Genomic DNA, 20,377 nt, shown 5'->3' on the forward strand with positions numbered 1-20,377 from the left:
CTCTGTTAGCTAGTGTGTTGACGATCAGCTGTTGGGACTCATTAGCTGTCCAGAAGTGAACAAAGAGTCTTTGCCTACAGTTCAAGTTTTGACTCTGCATCTAAATTTGAGCCTTCCTCACATATCTAATGCTTTTCCATCAGCAGGCACTGCTTTTTTGCTTCTATTTCTTCTCTGATCTGCGTAGCAGTTGCCAGGAGAGAAGGACTGAGGGCAGACAAAAGCTAGCTTTCATCCTGCCATCATATCTTCTGTAAAGAGCTGAGATAAAATGAGGTTTATAGTTGTGTTCAGGAATTACTTTGATTTCAGTGGAGTCAATTTATGTGTGACTTTACAGAACTTAAGCTTGAATTTGTATCTCTAAACTCAATTGGTACTTATATGCAGTTCAGAGATCATGTGTCAGAGGGTTACCAAACCTACCATGTAATTTGTTTTCTCCCTGTGAGTTTCTGTTGGTTGTTCTCCTGCTCAGGAGAGCCATGTAAAGAGTTATGCTTTCTCACTTCCAGAGGGATGGAAAATTATATATAGGCAACCTCAGGATGTTCTAAATGCTTTGTACACTTATCTGCAAGGGACTAGAGGAACTGGGATGAGCTACTTTTTATTTCTGTAGAACCTGAGGTTTTTGGTGATGCCTGGTTTCCCTTTGGAAGCAAAACGACTGTAACTACTTCCTTTCTGTTTGTAAGTGTGTGCACGCACACACCTGTGTGCAAAGTATCCATGAATTAAAAACCTATTTTTCATTTGAAGTCGCTTATATGAAGTTTAGAACATCAGCTGTGAAATGCATAATCATGTGTAACAGTTAGAAGCATCAGATAAGCGCTGAATGAAAATGAAGTATTCAAAGTTGTACATAAGAGATGAGAGAAACAGCTCATATTGTAGCATTCAAGATGCTGTGTGTGTTATGAAGAAATTTGCATGAACACTTGCATCCAAATGTTTTTTGTCTTGGCAAATTCTTTTAAATATGTAAATATTCTCAGAATGTATACCAGTCTTATTTTGGGGTGCTATTTGGCAGTACAACTGCACATTCTTTTCTTTTTCTTTACCTTAGCATTTATACATTTTAATCTCTTTATGTTAATTGCTTCAAAATGAGCGCTTCATCTTAGCAATGACTTCTTAGACTATACTAAATGAAAACATGCTGTTCAATAAATGGCAAATACAGCTGGCTAAAGGTTTAAACAGGAAAAGGACACAGGATTCTGTGGTAGGTAGAAGATAAACATTGGCTTGTTTATGGTTTTCTAATACTCTGTTTAGAAGTTTCATTCCCCCACCCTCCAAAAAAATCCTTTTTACTACTCTAGCTCTGAGCTGTTCTTTTGGAAAAACAATCAGCCCTGTTTGGAGGGTAGCTTTGATCTCTGTTTTCTTATTTGTTTTAAGAAGCTAGAATTCTGGCAATTTGTTGTGTTTCATGCTTTGTCAGATCATGCCCCCTCAACACATGTTTTCCACAGATGGCTTGGAAGGGCGGGGGGAATGGCAGTGGAATGCCTGGGGTTTGACGTCTCCACTACAGTTCCCAAGTGATTGTTTTGGAAATGTCAGCCTACCCACTGTGGTGCCTTGCAGGTACCTAGTGAGGGCATGTGGCCTTTCACCTGGCATGCTTAACTTGTTTTTATTTCCTCAATGTTTACCATTTCTCATCTTAACCTTTCTTGTTTTCGCAGAGCGCTCTTGAAGGAAAACTTAGCAAGCTGCGGAGACACCTGCTTGCCATGAGGCAAAATCTGGGTTTTGTTCTTGCCCCAGGACAGATGTCCTCCGAGGCAGCTCAGCACATCCTACCAACTGCTGTTTATGCTCGGCTGATAAATCATGCAACTCAGTGTCAGCAGTCTGTGGAGGAATGTTGCAATGATTTGCTCACTTTGACGCTTCTGGTACCTTCAGCACCTTGGGTGAGTGTTGTGCTTGGCAGGTTGGAGAGGGATTATTTCAGAACAATTTTAAATGCTATCCAAAATGCTACATTCTCCTAGTTATGTATAATCAAGAGCCTCTGGCTCTTATTCATACTTCATTCCTGTTTATTCGATGGAGGGGAAAAGAGTCATCCCCTCCCCATTCTTTTCAGGCAGAAAATGAAATAAATTTGCTGGTATCTTGTAGTTATTACCAATTCATAATGTTGCATGGGTATCTTTTGCAGATGTACCACTATGTACAGAACTATTTGATGACAAGCAAGTGCATCTAAATATATTCTTCACTTAAACCTGTTCTTACATGTATACCCTGGGAGCCACTGCAGGATTATTCCTACTCACACCAGAGTCTTTCCAGAAAGTGGGACAATGAAGTGTGAGCTTCTCATAATTCCTCAGTGATGCAGGAAGGAGCTATGCTCCATCAGATTCCACATTGGCAGTATGATGTGGAAAGGGGTCTCTCTCTCTCTCTCTCTCTCTCTCTCTCTCTCTCTCTCTCACACACACACACACACACACACACACACACACACACATTTGATGTTGGAACAAAGGATCCCTGTCTGTAAAACTTGAGAACAGCCGCCAGTTAGAGAAGTTGATACCAAACCACCTACCATCAGTTAATGGTTTTTTTTTACTGAACACAGAAAGTTAAACCAGCATCAAAGAGAATAAGCTGGTGCTCCACCTTTCCCCACAGCTGCTGCTAAAGTTCACCTATATTTCCTGTATGATTCCAAATGGAGAGTCCTTCTGATGTTGTTGTTGTTGTTCAGTCGTTCAGTCGTGTCTGACTCTTCGTGACCCCATGGACCAGAGCACGCCAGGCACGCCTATCCTTCACTGCCTCTCGCAGTTTGGCCAAACTCATGCTTCGAGAACACTGTCCAACCATCTCATCCTCTGTCATCCCCTTCTCCTTGTGCCCTCCTTCTGATGTAGTGGTGCCCTTTTGTTTGCTGCTGGAATGCTAAAGGAGGAAAATGAGAGTGTACAGAGATGAGATTAATTATTTGCCTCTGTCTTCACAGCAGAAGATGTAGGGCAGACCCCTGTGCCTGAACTAACTTCCTTAGAAAGGGTATCTGAGGAAGTGAGGCAAATAGTTGTGACAAAAAATGAAGTTTCGGGCCTTATTGACAAACTGAAAACTGACAAATCACTGGGCCCAGATGACATCCACCTGAGAGTTCTTAAAAAACTCAGATGGCCAGAAATTTCTTATTTAACGATATGTAACTTGTTCCTAAGATGAGCTGCCATAATGGAGGATTGGAAAATGGCTAATATAGCACTATTTATTTATTTATTTTAAAAAATGGGATCCAGAGGAGAACCAGGAAATTTACAGGCTGGTTAGCTTAATGCCTCTTTTTTTGGGGTGGGGGGACAGGGACGGAATGGTGGAAAAAGTGATTTAAGATATGATTATAAGGCATATAAAAGAACAGGTCTTGCTTAAACAGCTCTTCTTTGATGATCACTCATAGCCGAGTAAGATTGTCTTCCATAAACACAGTTTTAACAATGAGTCTGTAAGTGACTGTGGAGGCCAATTCTGGATCCACATGTCTTTCCACAGTTAGGACATTGGTTTCCGGGAGGGAGTTGCCAAGCGTCCTCTTAGCACGTTTCTTCCTTGTGTCCTGAGTTCGAGTGTCTTCAAAGCGCATGACACTTTTGGTAAAGGCTATTCTGTTGGAGCGCCTGCAGGCAAATGTTTCCCAATTGTTGGTGTTTATACTACATCTTTGTTTTTTGTTTTTTTTAAATTGTCTTGAGACAGTCTTTAAACCTCTTTTGAAACAGAGCTACCATGTCTTCTACAAGGGTAGGTTTGGCCTCACCAGTCTTTCAGAGTTCTTTGAGAGGCAACAAGCATGTTGATAGAGGAGATCAAGTTGACATTGCTTACAGAGACTTTCAAAAAGCTTTGTTAAAATTATGAAAAGAGGTCTGCTGGATCAGGCCAAAGGCCCATCTAGTCCATTGGTGTCACAGGTGCCTACCAGATGCCACCAGAAGCCTACAAGTTAGACCTGAGTTCAGCAGCCCTCTTGTTACCAGAACCCACCTGATGATTTCCACTTCCAAGTTCCCCAGGCCCATGTGCTTGGATTTTTTTCACTTGTTTTTCATTCTACTCCATTGACAGTGATTTGACTAGATCTGCTCAGGGATCCTCCTCCTCCTTCCTGGGAATTAGACACCATTTTAAGGCTAAACATTCTGGGAGGATGAGGCACAGGTTGTGTCCTCTCAATGATATCTGTGTTGCTGAACATGTGGCAGCATATTCAAAACTTGCTGTAGGCGAGAATCCTGAATGAATATACATGAAATTTTGAGCATTCTTCCCTCGATGCCTGCCTGAAGTGATTTATGGAAACAGAAACCTTTCTTAACATTGTCAAATTATATTTTTTTAGAAAATGGTGTGTGAATTGCAGAAAACTTTTTTTCAAAAACAAAACACCAGCAACCACCACCACCACCCTCTGGCAACACCTCTAGAACGGTTTTGCACTTCTATCAAAGAGCAAACATTGGAATGGTCTCAACACTTCTAAAAACTCAAATGTACATCTAAACTGACAAAGTGCTTCCAACAGCTTCTTCCCTTGAAGGAATGGGATGCCAGTGAAAGGAGTAGCTTCAGCAGGAAAAAAATATGAAATTTAATTTTCACCTTTTTATATAGAGATTGATGGGAGGAGAAAGCCCATTGTGGCTCAGGAAAAGGGGATGATAGGGGACTTTCAAGCCTGAGAATTTTTCAGCAAGATTCTCTTTGGTACTCAAGCCAGTGAGACCAAAGGAGCATATTGGTAAGCAATTTTCCTTTTCCCCACCAAGGCAATAGAGTGTGAAATTATATTAGATTATTATCTTTGGGCATTGTTTAAAGTGTGTTATAATGCAGTGTAATTAGCCATGTGGTAATTGGGTGCCTAACAAATGAAGAAAACTAAAAAAAGGCTATAATAATCTTATTTGAAATGAATTTTCCCCATTTATCCTTACTTTATCTTTATTGTGGCTGAGGCTTTATTAGCAACTTCATAGCTAAGCTGCCATTATTTGCATTTTAAGTAGAATTAAAGTCACACTGTTTCTGCTTTTAATTTGTTTTTTGATTGAATCTTAAATAATTAAGGCTGCAGTCCCAGAAGCCTTTACTTGAGAGTAAGCCCTCCATTTAATACAATTGGGCCCACTCCCAAATAGCCATGGTTTGGATTGTATTACACATCTAATATCTTCCTTTGAGGAAAGAACATAAATGTCCCTTGCATATTAAATAATCACAGCAAATTTGGATTGACAATGTAACCTACTTTATTGATTGCAAACACTATGGAGGCCATATCAAGTAAGTTATAAGTAAATAAACAATAAATGGGAAGAGCAGTTAACACCACAAATTGTCTAACTATGGAAGCTTGCAGCAATAATCTGTAGGCTCAAGTCTCTTAACACACCCATGGATCCAGAGTTAAATATGGAAGACTGATGGAAGCCGAGTTCTTTACCCCCTCCTCCCTAAGGACCACCCTCACCAAATGCTCTACTGGCATTAAGGGAGCCAACTGAATGGGGTGGGTTAAGGGGGCCTTGAAAACAAGTCAGAGAAGCCTTTCATGAGCTGGAAGCTTTGGAAAGGAGGAGATGAGGAAGTATATGGGGGTGGTGTTTCTTTGTATACAGTTACTTTTTTGGTATAAGATCAACTTTATATTTCGTTTTTGAATAACCTTAACATTATTTTGAAAAAAATATGTTTATTCTTTCAGAAGCAAATAGCATAAAAAAGCCTATATGATATATAAGTCTTCTATATTATATATCATTTTGCTGGCATTTATTCTGAGGTTGTATTTTGAATCAGCTGACCTAGCAAATAAAACGTATTAATGAATAATTAAGAGTGATGCAGGCCTAATTATCTCTAATTTGTTTTCTGAATGCAATATCCGCCTTATATGAGAACATGAGCACCTAACCTCCTCTAGAGAGCTGCGAACAGATATTTATGGTGTTAGTAAGCAAGGACATTTAGTGCCTTAGGTTAGTGAGATACTGGTAAGTGGGTGGCTATGATGAATTATTTAGTAGTCTCTTTATGGCTTCTTCCATAGAGATGGAGACAAAAGGGGTTTCCTGAAGTCTCATGAATAAGCGTGTACACCAGGGAGTGCAAGAATCAAAGGGAAAGGAATTAGCAGCTGACAGCTGATGCTTTTGGCCACTAGTTTGATGTGGTGATTTAGCAAAATTCCTTGAGTTCTATTGGGTCTTCCAGGAAATTCACTAGTTTGGCTAAATTGTGCTATAAAATATATTTCCATCATATAATTCATTTACGGAATCAAGCTGGCAGAGGGAAATTAACTGTTAATCAGTGATTGTGAATTTTGTATTTTTATTGCTGGAATTTCTGGAAACATTTGCAGTGCCTCCTCTGCCTGGGTTTATTAGATGTTGAGTCTTAAAGGTCACATGTGAGCAAGCAACGGAGAGATTGTAAATCACATTTGTGGGTTGTGAGCAAAGACCTTTTACTCAGAGTAGACTCATTGAAATTAATGGACCTTAGGTACTCATGGGCTATTAATTTCAACAGGTCTACTCTGAGTAAAACTTAGCTGACTACAACCCATATTATAAAAAATTATACATAACATACACATTTTAAAATCTAGCTTCCCAGTTCTCAAAGGTGACATGTGCAATTTGTGAAATAAACTCTTTTTTTCTTTTTTTCCTTTCTAATATTTACCGTACTTTATTTACAAATCTGAAAGCAGATTATAAATGGCAACTAACAAGCATTTATTTCTACAATGCAGCAGATCTCCAGAAAAGACTCTTAACCCCTAACACTTTCTGCTGTATCACATCTCATTCTGTCTGCATCTTAGAAACTGTCAACCTGCTCAGTATTTGTTGCAGACCCCTCCCCTACAGATGAATCACTCATTCATTACAGTACCATTCTAATGTCAAATCATTCTAATGTCAAATCCTAGGCTCTGATTAGACAAGTTTCAGCCTAGGTAGAAACCTTGGGCTCATGTGCCTGGACGGTTAAGTACAGTCAAATTCAACTATGGGATGCGGCTCTCATCTCTGCTTTCAGGCAGAGAGAGCCAGCATTTGTCTACAGACAGCTTTTCCAGGTCATGTGGCCAGCATGACTACACCGCTTCTGGCGCAACAGGACACCCTGATGGAAGCCAGAGTGGACAGAAATGCAGTTTACCTTCGCGCCGTTCATCTACTTGCGCTGGTATGCTTTCGAACTGCTAGCTTGTCAGGAGCTGGGACAAAGCAATGGGAGCTCACCCTGTCATGTGGATTTGAACTGCCGACCGTATAATCTGCAAGCCCAAGAGGCTTGGTGGTTTAGACCAACACAACAGGTACTGCGGTGTGAAAGGAATGTTAGAAAATAGAACAGAAGTGCTAGCACTATAATCAGGAAAACTATCATAAGGTTCCTCATGTCTGAATGCATCCTGAGGATAACTGAATTGGGATCTGCAAGGATGCTTAAACCTGTGAAACAAGAAATGTTCTGGGGTTCAATAAATGAAGGACTCTTTTTTACAACATGGATTTTGGAACAGCAAGAAGAAATGACACTGTTGTTACCCGGATCTCTAGCAATTCTTCTGTTAATGCTTCCTGAAGAATTGCAGCCTCAACCTAATGAATAGAATTCCTATGTGCCAGCCAGTATTTCTGGACACCTCCAGAGGCAATTTTGCCTTAGATGATACATGAAAGAATTGTGTTTTCACTTTCAGGGAAGTAATATATCATGCGTATCTATCAAAAGCAGCATGAGCATTTTAACATGAGAACTGTACCGTAAAATAATGTTCTATCAATCTCCCTCCCACCTGCAAGTTATTACTGGGCTTAGCATGGATGCCGTTTCCATGCAGTTTCCTCCTCCTTATTGGCCTCATGGTAGAATGTTGGTTTTAGTTTACTCTACAATCAGACATATATATGTTTTTTAAATCTATAGAATGTATATATTAGGCTTTTCCAATAAAAACTAGGTTCAGATGGTGCAAACAGATTAGAATGTGTAATTTACTGCTACAAGCAATCGCCATTCCCGGGAGTCCAAAATAAGGAATATTTAAATTGGAAGTTTTCTGAAATATACATATTTAAATCCAGATCACTGGGTTGTAACAATTTCAATGGGAAAATGGTTATATTTGATGGATTTGTTTGATTATTCATAAAAGAGCCTTAAATATGATGGTTGATCCTCAAGGTTGCTAACAGAAACCCATGGTGCTATTACCAATTAATATCAGTTGTATGCTCACCAGATAACCTGTTTTATTTGTTTTAAAACCACTCAGTTATAATGCACATGTTCACACTGATTGCTGCGATCTATCGTCAGATTAGTATTCCAGCTCATATTGTTGTGCATCAATTTAGGCATAATCAAGCTGTGCTAATACCAATGCTACAAGCATATACCAATGCTACAACAACAAAAGAAATGGCATGGTACTATCTTAATTGCTTTTCATCTAGTTTAGAAGTGGTGATTGACCAATGAGATTACTTTTAAGCAAATAAATGTCTTCTTTCAATTGATTAAAATATTAATATGTTTTTAGAATTTCATCATTTGCCTTCCTGTGAAAAATTAGGCACAATCTAATAACCTTTTTTTTTAAAAAAAGTGGCTAAAATAAACACAGCAATCAGTTGGTAATTTAAAAGACTGCAATATGTCCCAAAGCAATTGAAAACCCCCAAGCTCCATTGGTGAGTTGGTCTTGCAGGCCACTCAGAGTAGCAGATTCCATTGTTCCTGCTCTATTAAAGTACAACGGAGTACAAGATGAACTACCAGGGTGAAATATTAGTAACATTAAATCTGAATTTGTAGAGGAAGCAGATCTCTAACTTCAAGCTCTCTGTGCCTCTCTCGCTCTTGTCTCTGTGTGTGGGTTAGAGCAGGCTGTTACCACCTTCAACTAGCAGAAGTGGTTGCTTGTCTGTGATGTTGATGCTACTTACTTTGGTCTGTAGATGGCAGTAACTTGCCACCGTAATGGCTTGTACTGGCTTTCCTATTTAACTGGTGATTTAAATGCTTTGACTGATAAAACATATAAATTAAACCAACTCATATGGCCAGTGTCTTCCAAGAGACAAGTGTACCGGACTTGGATACGGGAGGCCCAAATTCAAATTTCTGCTCAGCCCTGCTTGGTGGCAAGTTGCAGGCTGTGATCTACCAGCTTCAGTTCTTCATCTTTAAAAATAATAATAATGGCAACACTGACTTTCTTCAAAAGGGTTTTCTAAGATAAGATATATTTAGCACTCTGAAGTTTTGTGGACAAGAAGCTCCTCTTAAGGGAAGATGGAGAAGCGGTGCACTGAACCTCCCAGGTCACTGCTTTAAAAACCTGACTTTTCTATAAATAATTTTCAGCACTTCAACCGGCTACATTTCATGGTGTATCTATGTCAGAGCTTTCGACCACGTTTTATGTTCTGTTGAAGTGGAGTTTCACTGTTATCGCTTTGCTTCTTATCTCATCCCTACACTTTCTTCCTCACTGTTCCGAGAGGTGCTTTTGCAAAAGCACTGTACTCTAATTTTATCAATTTTAATATGCTCCTGGATCACATGACAGCTATAAGTGGGCTCGCACTGCCTACCAGAAGCATCTGGGTAAAAAGTAGATTTGGTCATTGCATTCTGTGGAAGCACTACTCTGCAAGACCCAGACAGAAGGGAGAAGACAAGCCCCAAACTGAACATAGGAAGCTGCCCACCATCTTAATGACTCTTCTCTCTTCTGTATTGGCAGAAATATTGCCTACACCCCCCCTCCCTGCCTGAGATCTCAAACTTTCACCTGTTAAAGCTGCATTCCTGAGAAGCAGCATTATGATGAAAAATGATGCCCATTGCTCTTTAGTATTGACTGAAATGCCTTACCTGTAAGGGGAAACATAGGACTTAACATCTTCCAGGGAATCCATTGTGTTGTGTTGGGTGTAGGATGCAAAGCATAAACTAGCATTTAATTTTTATCAAGAAAATGCACAGCAAATCCTTGAAAGTTCAGGTAGATCATTGTTAGTGAAGTGTCTGTCAGGATGATGGACTGGGAGACAATGCCTGTTACCTTCTGCTTGCTGTTGAGTATGAAAAAAAGCAAATTTCTACCTTGTTTTCTCAGGGAACAATTGCTCCTGTTCCTCCCTTGTCTTGCACCAGTGGCAGGTGTATCCGTATCTGTATACTGTCCCCTAGAGGGAATTTAGGGAGAGCAAGAATTATTATTTAAATGAGAGTGTCATCATCAGCGTCATAAACTTTTATTGCACTAACCAAAGGCCATGGTATCACGCATAAACTTCAACAGTCGCCACACATACAGTAAAACCACAGTCAAGTCTACGAAAATTCTTTGTTATACTTTATAAGTTACAAAGTCATTGGCTTCGCTTAGCAGCCATTTCACCCTCTTCCCTTGTCTTTCAATCTTGTGAAGGGAATCCTCAGCCTTCTATACACACACACACACACACACACACACACACACACACACACTGTGGCAACCGGTTCCACAAACAGATTCCATGGGAGTCCTTTCAGATGCTAAGATCTTGCTTGTTGTTCCACTGTTACACCTTGTTGATGACTTCAAGATCAGCAATGTTTTGTGTTTATTTTAATAAGTTTGATAATAGTTATTTTTTTACGTCTCTTGGATGCATACTGTTGTTTATCTATAATGCTGCTTGTATAAAGATGCCAAGAATTGCTTGCTCAATTTCACACATGGGTAATTGTGGATTGTGAATGCAATCCATTACCCAATTAATACAGCTAAAATGGCAAAAGGAAATGGATTCAAAGGTGCTTTCGATGTGTGGAAAATGTATTATGCTGTTTCTTTCCCATGCACCAGAATCCAGTGCTGTGGGGGGAAAGTAAAGCTAAATCTAATAATGTTCTTCTACTTGTGGCAATAACTTGCACAATCTCTTTCTCGCACTTTCCTGCACCCCCTTCTGCTTTTGAGAGTCCCCTGGTGGGGCAGGGGAGCATCTCTGACAGTTTTCAATTGGTGTCTTCTGTTAGTTGAAACAAACCAGTTAGATTCCTCCCCATATCCCTCAATTTTCTCACCATCTATACCCAGTTTATTCTTTGCTCTTTTATACTTTTACTCCCAATTATTACTTAACATTCAGATCCTTATCGTCCAGGTTCCACTACATTTGATGAACACTCTTCATGAGAGGCTAGTCCTGACTGGGGCTTTCTATTTTTATCACAGAGATCAACAACATTAATCAAGTTGAGAAGATTTATAGTAAATTAGTCTGTTCATTGAGGTTTTGACCTCTGCTTCATGGCACCTAAATCCCTGGCTGAAAATATTTTCTCCACAGGCTGCTGTGTGGTTTCTATTATTAATTGTACACTTTCAAAATGTTTTGTAGCACTAAGTGTAGCCATAAACTTCAAATGAAGCAGAGAAGAAATTCCATCATTCTGAACCTGACAGGGGATTATACCTTCTTTTGTAGTGTCTTTTATTTTAACCTTGTGTGTATAGCTTTCAATATAGAAAAAATCCTACATTGAAGGCTGTGTGGCAATAGACAATTGTGGGTTGTTGTTGTTTTGAAAGGTCTGTTTGAATTATAATTTGGTATTTATTGGCATACGATTCTAATTACTGCTTGATTTCAGGTGATAAGTCAAATCTTAAAATGTACCTCCCTAAGAAGCTTGCAAAACTTGTGTCGTGGTGTATTGCCTACTACACAACTCCATCATCATTGAGCATCGTTGTAATTGGTGGACGGTGACTAAATTGCTAGTGACATTGTGACGGATGCTATTTACTCTGTTGCCTCCTCTATTGTTCTTGATAAGCTTTTGGTGTCGCTGCTAGGGAAGCACAGGATCTGAGCAAGCTACCCTGCTGTAACCTCTGGCATAGTGGCAGCCATCTTAACTGCGTTACAGGATCACGTATAAATTAAGTGGTTTTCATCTTCATCAGCATGAAGTAAGATGGAAAAGTACCATCATCACACATGCTGCAGCTATGGTAAAATTGCCTAGCAGTTAACTTTACACTTTGAGGGTTTTCTGTTGACACCTGTGATTGGGGGCAGAAATTGAATGGCTCCTTTAAACTATCATTGGGTAAAGTGCTCCTTTTACTACTACTCCCTCCCCCAATGTTTTTCAGGAAATCCTGGAGAATTCCTTGAGCCAGGAGTTCACTGTGGAGAATGTGCTTGCGACGCTTCCAGCCTTCCCCAAGGGTGCCCCTCAGCAACGTGCTAAGAGGGCAGCAGAAGCCCTGGTAAAGGCTCAAAATTATTCCAGGCAAATGGCAATGCAACAGGTGAGGAAATGGGGGAGTTTATTTCAGTTTAACATCCTCTCCCTCCGCCCTTCTTTTTAACAAATTTGACCTACTTTGCAGTCACTGGTCAATTTTTCCCTTGTACAAACCTTATCGCACAGCTAATGTATAAAGGTTAGAATTCTTTTGTTGAGTGGCTGTGCAGGCATTAGTCTCACTTCCTGCTGGCAAGGCCACTTTTTTGTGGGTTTGTACAATGGGAGCTTATGAATGCTTCTATTCATGGCCAGCTCCTGAGGCACACAGAAAAATAGCCAGCCATTCCTTTAAAACAGAAACTTAAATATGATTCGGAGGTTTTCTCGTTCTTTCTTCCCACTTCAGGAACCAAAGAGCTGTATTAAAACAAGCAGGAAGGAGCTTGAAAACTTCCATGGAACAAAAGGCAAAAGTTCACAAGGAAGTATCTTACATGTTTCCTAACGTGAAGACAATTCCTGTTCTTACATATATATTTTTCAGAAAACTTGGCTTAACATGTCAAATTCTGCTAAATCGTAATGAGCTAATAACAGAGTTTCTTTCCCAGGAACTTAAAAAAGCGTTTATGTAGAAGTTTGTTAGAGGACAAACGTTTTCTTTAAAATTCCCCATTTTCCAAGTAATGGACCTCCAGTTATGATTTTGTCCTTTCACATGTTCTATTCTGATTGTTAAATGCTGCTCAAGGTAGAATTTTGACTTCTCAATCTAGAACTTATCCCTTTTGGTCTCTACCAGATGCCTGGCAATTTGAAGCAGGGATCTATTAGTGGGTCATCTTTGATCGTCTGGCTTGAGGCCACTCCAGGTCATCAGTGGGAATCTATATCCAAAATACAGGCTACAATCCAAAAGACTAACATGCATATAGTGCAGGAGTTGTGTGGGCAGCTTGAGCTTTGGCTGATTCTGTTTGTCTCTTTAGCAGCAGGATCTGCTGTGGTAATGCTAGCAAACAAAGCTCCAGCAATAAGTATACTTCTCCAATCTGTGTATCATGCCTTTAAATCATAGCCATTCATTTTTTTTCTTTGACAAGTGAAGCTTTAATTAAGTATGAATCATGCAGTGCTGACTTTTCTTTTGGGGTGTGTATGTGTGAAAGGAAGTTCTGCAAACTGCGTTCTAGTTCCATGTCAGAAAGAAATATTACACTCTAGCTGATGGAAGCATTTAACACTTGAGTGAGAGAGACCATTCTTTTAAAAAAAATTTTTTGGGAAGGTTCTTAATTTTTTAATTAGATTTTTATTTTTTAATTAGATTTTCATAACATAATTTCAGACTTCAAATTTGTTATACATTTCTCTTATACTCTGACTTCCCACAGTCAATCAGAAGCCGTGCTTTGGTTTCCGAACGTTTTGGAACGGATTCCATTCGACTTCCAAAGCACGACTGTATTCCTCTATTACAGCACACATTTCATCTAATATATATTCCCAGTCTAGTTCATATATTATCATTTCTTCCCATTGCTCAAATTTCAAATCCTGTCCGCGATTTCATTTGGTTGTTATATATTTTTTTCAAATAAGCCAAAAATTCCTCTTTTCCATAAATTGTCCATCATGTTGATCTCTTATTCTTGCCGTTAGCTCTGCATAGCCCATTGATTTTAGGAGCTATTCTTCTTTGTTGGAATTCTTTCTTCTTTCCAGTTTTGTGCGTGGGAAGGCTTGTTCTTAATGGCAAAATTAGATCAAGGAATTCCAGTCCTCTCTATTTCAGGTGATTAAGGTTAGTAGTCTTCATTTGTGTTGAACAGGGAGAACCGTAAGCCAATTTTAGAGCTCATGCTATGTAAGAAAGGTCTTAAGTTCAGTCCTTGGCATTTCCAGATAAAAGAGTAGGATTGAGAAGAATCTCTGCCTGACAACCTGGAAAACTACTTCCTGTCTCAGGAGAAACAGTTACTGAGGTAGATAGAACAATGCTCTGACTTGGTATAAGGCAACTCCTTGTAGTCTTCAAGGAAGACAAGTTTTGATTAATAGGGACGTCATGTTTTTTTGAGTGTAGGAAGAAAGCAGGGTAGGAATATTGAAAACTATGCTGAAGTAGCTGGAGTCTCGTAAAGCATTAGCTTGTCAGACCTTGCCTGAACTCGTCGAGTCATTGGCTTGTTACTTAGTTAACCTTTGTAATACCACAACAGCTTCTAATAATTTAATTTGCACATCACATTTACTTTTTCTGTTACACTCTATATTCTACACAAAGATTCAATAAATCCCATCCTACATGAGATGAACTGAGGCCAAGAGTGACCAAAAATGCAGCAGGTCCATAATTCGAGAGAGAACTTTGGACAAAGCACCCACAATTTTAAACCTAGCTCTCTAGCCATTGAGTTGCCTTAGAGCGTTAAGCTGCAGTTATTACAGCACTATGTAATAACTGGAAAGATTTAATGTAAGTGACAGCTAGCAGGACCCAAACAACTGTGAGTGGAAGAACAAGAGAAGAACAAGAGCTTACACAGTGTTATGGAGGGTAGGTTCTATTGCTTATTGTTAGCATCTGCTTGTGCAAGAGGTTGCTCAAGTAGACCATCTTCTGGTTTAATTTCATTTCTACCCCCACAACACTATGGTGAGACATAAACAGCCAGAGTCTACTGAGAAGAAGACACCTGGTGGAGCAGTATCTTTAAGGGCCAGCCTGCTGTCTTGGGATTTCTAGCAGATCAGCCAATCTGCTGCTCTTTGTTCATTTTCAATCAGCTCATCTTGGAACGATTTGATCTTGTGCCTGGGAAAGTACATTAGGTCACTAAGATGATCTGGCAGCTAGCTCAGTACTTCTTGCTACAGATGGCCAAAAATCTTGGAAGTTAAAATTATCTGAGGCCCATTTCATAATATTTATGTTTCTGTGGGCTATTGGATTCCCTCGGGGGGCAAGGAAGTGACCATTTAATGAGTTTCCTCAAAAAATATGCCTTTGTTGTCCTTCACCTATCTCCTGCTACTTGATGTTGCAGTAATAGTGTAAAGGTAGCAAACCACATAAAAAGTAAAACATTCTTATTTTCCTAGTACATTCATAATCTGGGGGCAATGACTTTGTTAATCTTGTGCCTTGTGCATCTTGAAAAGCATTATCAGGGCAAACATGGCCAAAGATTAATGCATGAAAAATGTCATGCAATAATTTGTACTTTTAAAAAGTATAAATTTGTTTTTGTTGTAGTTCTTGGCTCTCTTTCCCTTCAGCTGTACAAACTGGAGCATGAAACAGGGAAGTGTTGCAAAGATTATTTCTTAGAATAGAAACAGATTCTTGCTGCATAAGCCTGTTTTGCAACCTGTAAAGCAGTCTATAAAGGGTGCCATTTAAAAACTTCATATAAATGTTGTATTCACTGATTATTTTTTTACTAGAAAAATACTCAAACTTCTTTCTATATTTCATTATTTTTGTTGTTTTTCTTAACAATATTGCCATGTTTGAGGATCAGAAACATTTGTCAAAGGTACAACTAACTCTTTTAAGAGTTTGATTACTATCACTTCCTACTAGCTCATGAGATATTCACTCTAGAGAATATACTTCTGTGATGTGGCTACAGGAAATGAGAGAAGGTGACTGTGGGTATCTCCAAAACATACCTAGCAGTTCAGAGACATGTCCTTGGTCTGAAGGAAGAATTCTGAGCAGTTGGCAAGTAGGGTGGTTTGTTGGGAAGATTAGTAGTAAATTGCCCTTTCCCTTGGTGTCCTCCACATTCTCAATAAGGAACTTCAAACGATATGGATGGTTTTTTGACAGTTCCTCTCTTTACTTTCTTAATAGTGGTCTCTGCATTTGCCCTTTCCTTGGGCTGGGAGAATAAATCTCATCTGCACAATTCATAATGTATATTCTTTCATTGTGGACATTTTGTGCTATAGGAAAATATCCCAGCAATGTGTGTTTGCACATACATGTAGAAATTGAGTCTTTGATGTCTCTACCAATTTTCCCACTCAGTTTCATTGATTGTGCTGTTCAGAAACAGTCAGAGCCATCAGGTGTGCTTTGCATGGTCAAACACAGTATGCGGTGCTTACACTTCACAGAATAGAAATTCCCAGCCTGTTGTGGCAATGTCGTCTCATTAATCAGTGTCCTTACTATTCAGTGTTTCTATAATAGGTGGACATTCAACAGGTGGTTCTGCATTGGCAAAATCATCAGAAAATAAAAAGTCTGTATTTTTGTCCGTGTGTGCACGAGAGAGATATAGAGAAAGAGAAAAGGAATTGGGAGTGTTGCATACCCCAAGACCTTTCCCTCATCCTGCTACAGTTTTCTTCACTTTCAATTGCATTCTGTAAAAATCCAAGTTTCCTCAGGACTACTTAACCTACCTCCAGTGGAGACACAAGAGCTGAATTCTGTGCAAGTTATCAGCATGTCTAAGCCTGCAAGCTGGGCAGCGATTTCCTGTCCCACTCCACCCCCAATTGCTTTCAACCGGCCTTTGCAGCTGTGCGGTTGACATCAGCTTGATCTGCAGTTATCCGCTATAAAGCTTTCCACTGCATGTGCATTAATGTTGCCCACCTGCTAAGTGAAGCAGATCAAGACACTTAAAGCTGCTAGGCAGGGAGACAGAGCAGAGGATGGTTAGTTGGGAGGAGAACATGCTTTGGAACCACCAGTGAAAGCTGCTTGACTGCTTTTATTTTCCTTTCTAGTAGGATTCCTTTTCTATAGCACAGCAGTACTAGAAAGCACAGCAAATGGCTGAAGCCATGGTTTATTATTTCAGATGTCATATCAACCGCAATTGGCACAAGTTCAAACTAGGACTGAAACCATGCTTCTACATTCTGGTTTGCTAGTCAGTCACTGATGGTGTTTGTCAGGTAGATGCAAAGAAAGAAGAATGGTTAAGGTTTGCAAATCATGGCTTCATGTGACATCTCATGACATCTGATTGAGCCAATATGCATTAGGCTCATTGATGCCTAATATTGCATTTTGTTGCTTTCCTCCCTCCTAGATACTTGCTTTGCAAGCTGAACTTAACTTCCACAGAAATTTATATAATCTTCAAGTTAAGTACACCGAAGCTGTGTTTGATGGGATAAAGCAAGCGTACCACACATTTCAAGATAATGTTGCCATGGTTCTATGTTCACCATTACAAGGTAAATACATGTCTGGAATAGCAGCATAAACAAAAACAATTTCAAAATACTGACAGGCATGAAATACAAATGTTTAGTGTTTCAAACATCTGAAAACCTGAAAACAATTCAAATGCAAGATTCTCTCTCTCTCTCTCTCTCTCTCTCTCTCTCTCTCTCTGCTTCATACTTTTAATACAGGTCTCCAGGGAGTAATTGATAATTTTCCACTTTCTCTTGTAGATGTTTTTTCTTCTTATACAAAACTTAAAGCAGAAACTTCAGATGCAGCTTTAAGAGACTTCCTCACTGCTTTTAGGAACAACGCAGAACAGATCCAATATGCAGTTGAAACTTTGGCCCCACCAGTGAATCAGCAGCATGAAGGTAAGAACCTTACTTGTACAATCTGGATTGGTAAAGGATGCACTTGATAGGCTTGTCTTGGTGTCTTGTCTCTTTTTTTTAAAAAAAAGGCATGGGAAGAGAGCCACTCTTAGGTATCTTGCACCACTGATTTATCCTTAATTCTCAGCATTAGGTCAAATAGAAAATAGCTTAGCTGATCTAATACCTTCAACCTAGTTCAAGACTTGAGCAGTAATGATGAGATTTTGTAAAAAATAAAATAAAAATGAAGTTCCTCCTTTGGTTGGTTCCTGATTTTATCTTTTACTACAATGAATGTATCTTATATGGTGTGTTTGAATGTGCATGTATAGTTTATTATGTTGTGAACCAGTGTCCTCAAAGTTAAAGTATCAGTCACAGTTTGGAAATTGTAAGGCTCACCTTGACCTTCAGGTGTTAATTGGACTACAACTCCCATAATCCTATACCATGTTTGCTGATGAGTTGGAGGAGTCCAACAACATCTGGAGGGCCACAGATTCCCCATCTTTGTTGCAAGTAATATCCAATATCCCGCCAATGGAAGCTCAAATTTTGCACATGCCAGAAGCACATTTAGGGCTTTATTTGATAATGAAAGGCATCTATAACCTGTTGATTTTCTAATAGCTGAGAGGCTCTCTAGTAATGTTCTAGCTTGCCATTTTATTCTATGTTCATGATAAATAGCACATTGAGAAGATACAGTTCATCACTGAAATGCATTAAATACTGTACTATGTTATCACAGTTTCAAATCATCTGCTTATTTATGCCTTACTATTGTTTAGGTTGAATGAATGGTGCAGTATAGCTCCCTACCTTCTTTTAATTTACCCTTAAGGTGATGAGGCCTTGTCAAAGTTTGGAAAAGAGTTCTTCCTGTCTTTGGAACGTTCCCTCAAAGCCTGTGGAGAGCAACGGGATAAGGCAGCCAGTGAAATGGAAACCTTGCAAACAGAACTTGACCAAGCCTTCGAAACTCTTCGGAATTTAAGGGACCAAAAAGCGAAGAAAGCAGGAGCCAGTCAGCGTTTTCCAAAGCAGGAAGATGACAGAGCAGATGGAATAGAAGAAAGGGGCTTGAATGTACTTCCAAAACACAAGCCTGAGCCTGAACCAACATCCACATTTCCTGTAGACAGGCATAGCCTCTTGCTAAAACATGCTTCTGTTATAGAGAGGGAATCTGTCAACCCATCTTCCAAGCAGAAAATGGAAAGCTCTGATGGTGTGAATGTTCAGCAGAAGGGGAAGCTCCTACACCGGAGCAAGAGTATGAAAAACACGGAAAGGCCACCATGGCAAAGTTAGACATAACTCTTTGGGCCTGACAGCCTTAGCTTTGTCAACAACTCTTAACTGCATTATGTGGGAGTGAAGTTGTGACTATGTGGTGTATCAGTGGGATGTAAGCTTATTTTCCTCCGGGAGTTAATTTTATACTCTTTAGTGGCTCCTGAGAGCCATTTTATACATGTCAAATTTCATTCACTAGAACTGTTTCCTGTTTAGAAAATGGAAAACATTTGGCCTGTTGAAGCAACTTCCACATAATGTTAAAAGACGTGCGAACATGCTGAAAAATCACATATCTCTGAAGAGATAGAATGTCAAAGCTGGAATGTGTGCATAGATAGAAGATGAATGCCATTGTGTGCATCACAACTCTAAAATTAATTCTGCACCTCTTCTGGCACTTTTTGCAGTGCTTTATAACCTAAGAAGTGTACTTATCCCTGACTGTCATTGGGTCAGGGCTTTATATGTATGCAAGACAGTGTAAGCTAGATAATGGCTTTGAAGGTAATCGAATGCACATCAATACCCCTCTTTTTCCCTCACTTTCCTACTTGTGGTGCAGGCACATAGGGGCTTCATTGCAGATTGATTCCACACCAATCTATGTAACAGATGGAGAATAGCTCTGGGACTTCCATGAGCTAAATCATCAGGACATATGGTTTTCAGGTGTCAGTGCAGAGGGTGTCTTAGGGAAAGACATTTACTGGTTTTTTATTTTTGGTGGTTCCCTATTATTGCTGAAGCAATAACCCAGGTAGTTGCTAAGCAGATGTACCCCAAGCATCCACTGGAATTTAATGGAAGAGACTTTGAACCATCACGATTTTACGTTGTCCTTTTCCTAGTCAGATGCTGCTGCTTGAAAACAATCCTTGACGCAGGCTTGTGATTTGTGGCATTCCACAAAGCCAAGTCTGGTTCTTCGTAAATGGTCTCGGCTATCTGAGAAACTTGATTGTTCTCCTTGGCTTGCTACCCCTGCTGAAAGCAATACTCTGGCCTCATGCTTATGAGGCTAATAAAACTGCCCAAAATGATAGCATGAGGATCAAGGACAGCATTCAAAATGTTTATGACTTGTGAATTGTTTTGAAGACCCCCCTTTTTTGAGAATGTTGCAAAAAATTATGCTCTGTAGTATTTTTAAAATTGTATTTAATTT

General features: G+C 39.5%; 1 protein-coding gene across 1 annotated transcript in view; it reads left to right on the forward strand.

The window, feature by feature from the left end:
- Positions 1 to 20,053, forward strand: part of LOC117054875 — a 37,069-nt gene extending 17,016 nt beyond the window's left edge. Inside the window, exons 7-11 of the mRNA XM_033164083.1 lie at positions 1,704 to 1,934; positions 12,239 to 12,397; positions 17,394 to 17,541; positions 17,764 to 17,907; positions 18,755 to 20,053. Of these exons, the coding sequence (XP_033019974.1) occupies positions 1,704 to 1,934; positions 12,239 to 12,397; positions 17,394 to 17,541; positions 17,764 to 17,907; positions 18,755 to 19,224 (1,152 nt within the window). The 3' untranslated portion in view covers positions 19,225 to 20,053. The remainder of the gene's footprint in view (positions 1 to 1,703; positions 1,935 to 12,238; positions 12,398 to 17,393; positions 17,542 to 17,763; positions 17,908 to 18,754) is intronic.
- The last annotated feature ends 324 nt before the right edge of the window (positions 20,054 to 20,377 follow it).

Source organism: Lacerta agilis, chromosome 11 (assembly GCF_009819535.1).
Source record: "Lacerta agilis isolate rLacAgi1 chromosome 11, rLacAgi1.pri, whole genome shotgun sequence".
In the NCBI taxonomy this organism is placed as follows: domain Eukaryota; kingdom Metazoa; phylum Chordata; class Lepidosauria; order Squamata; family Lacertidae; genus Lacerta; species Lacerta agilis.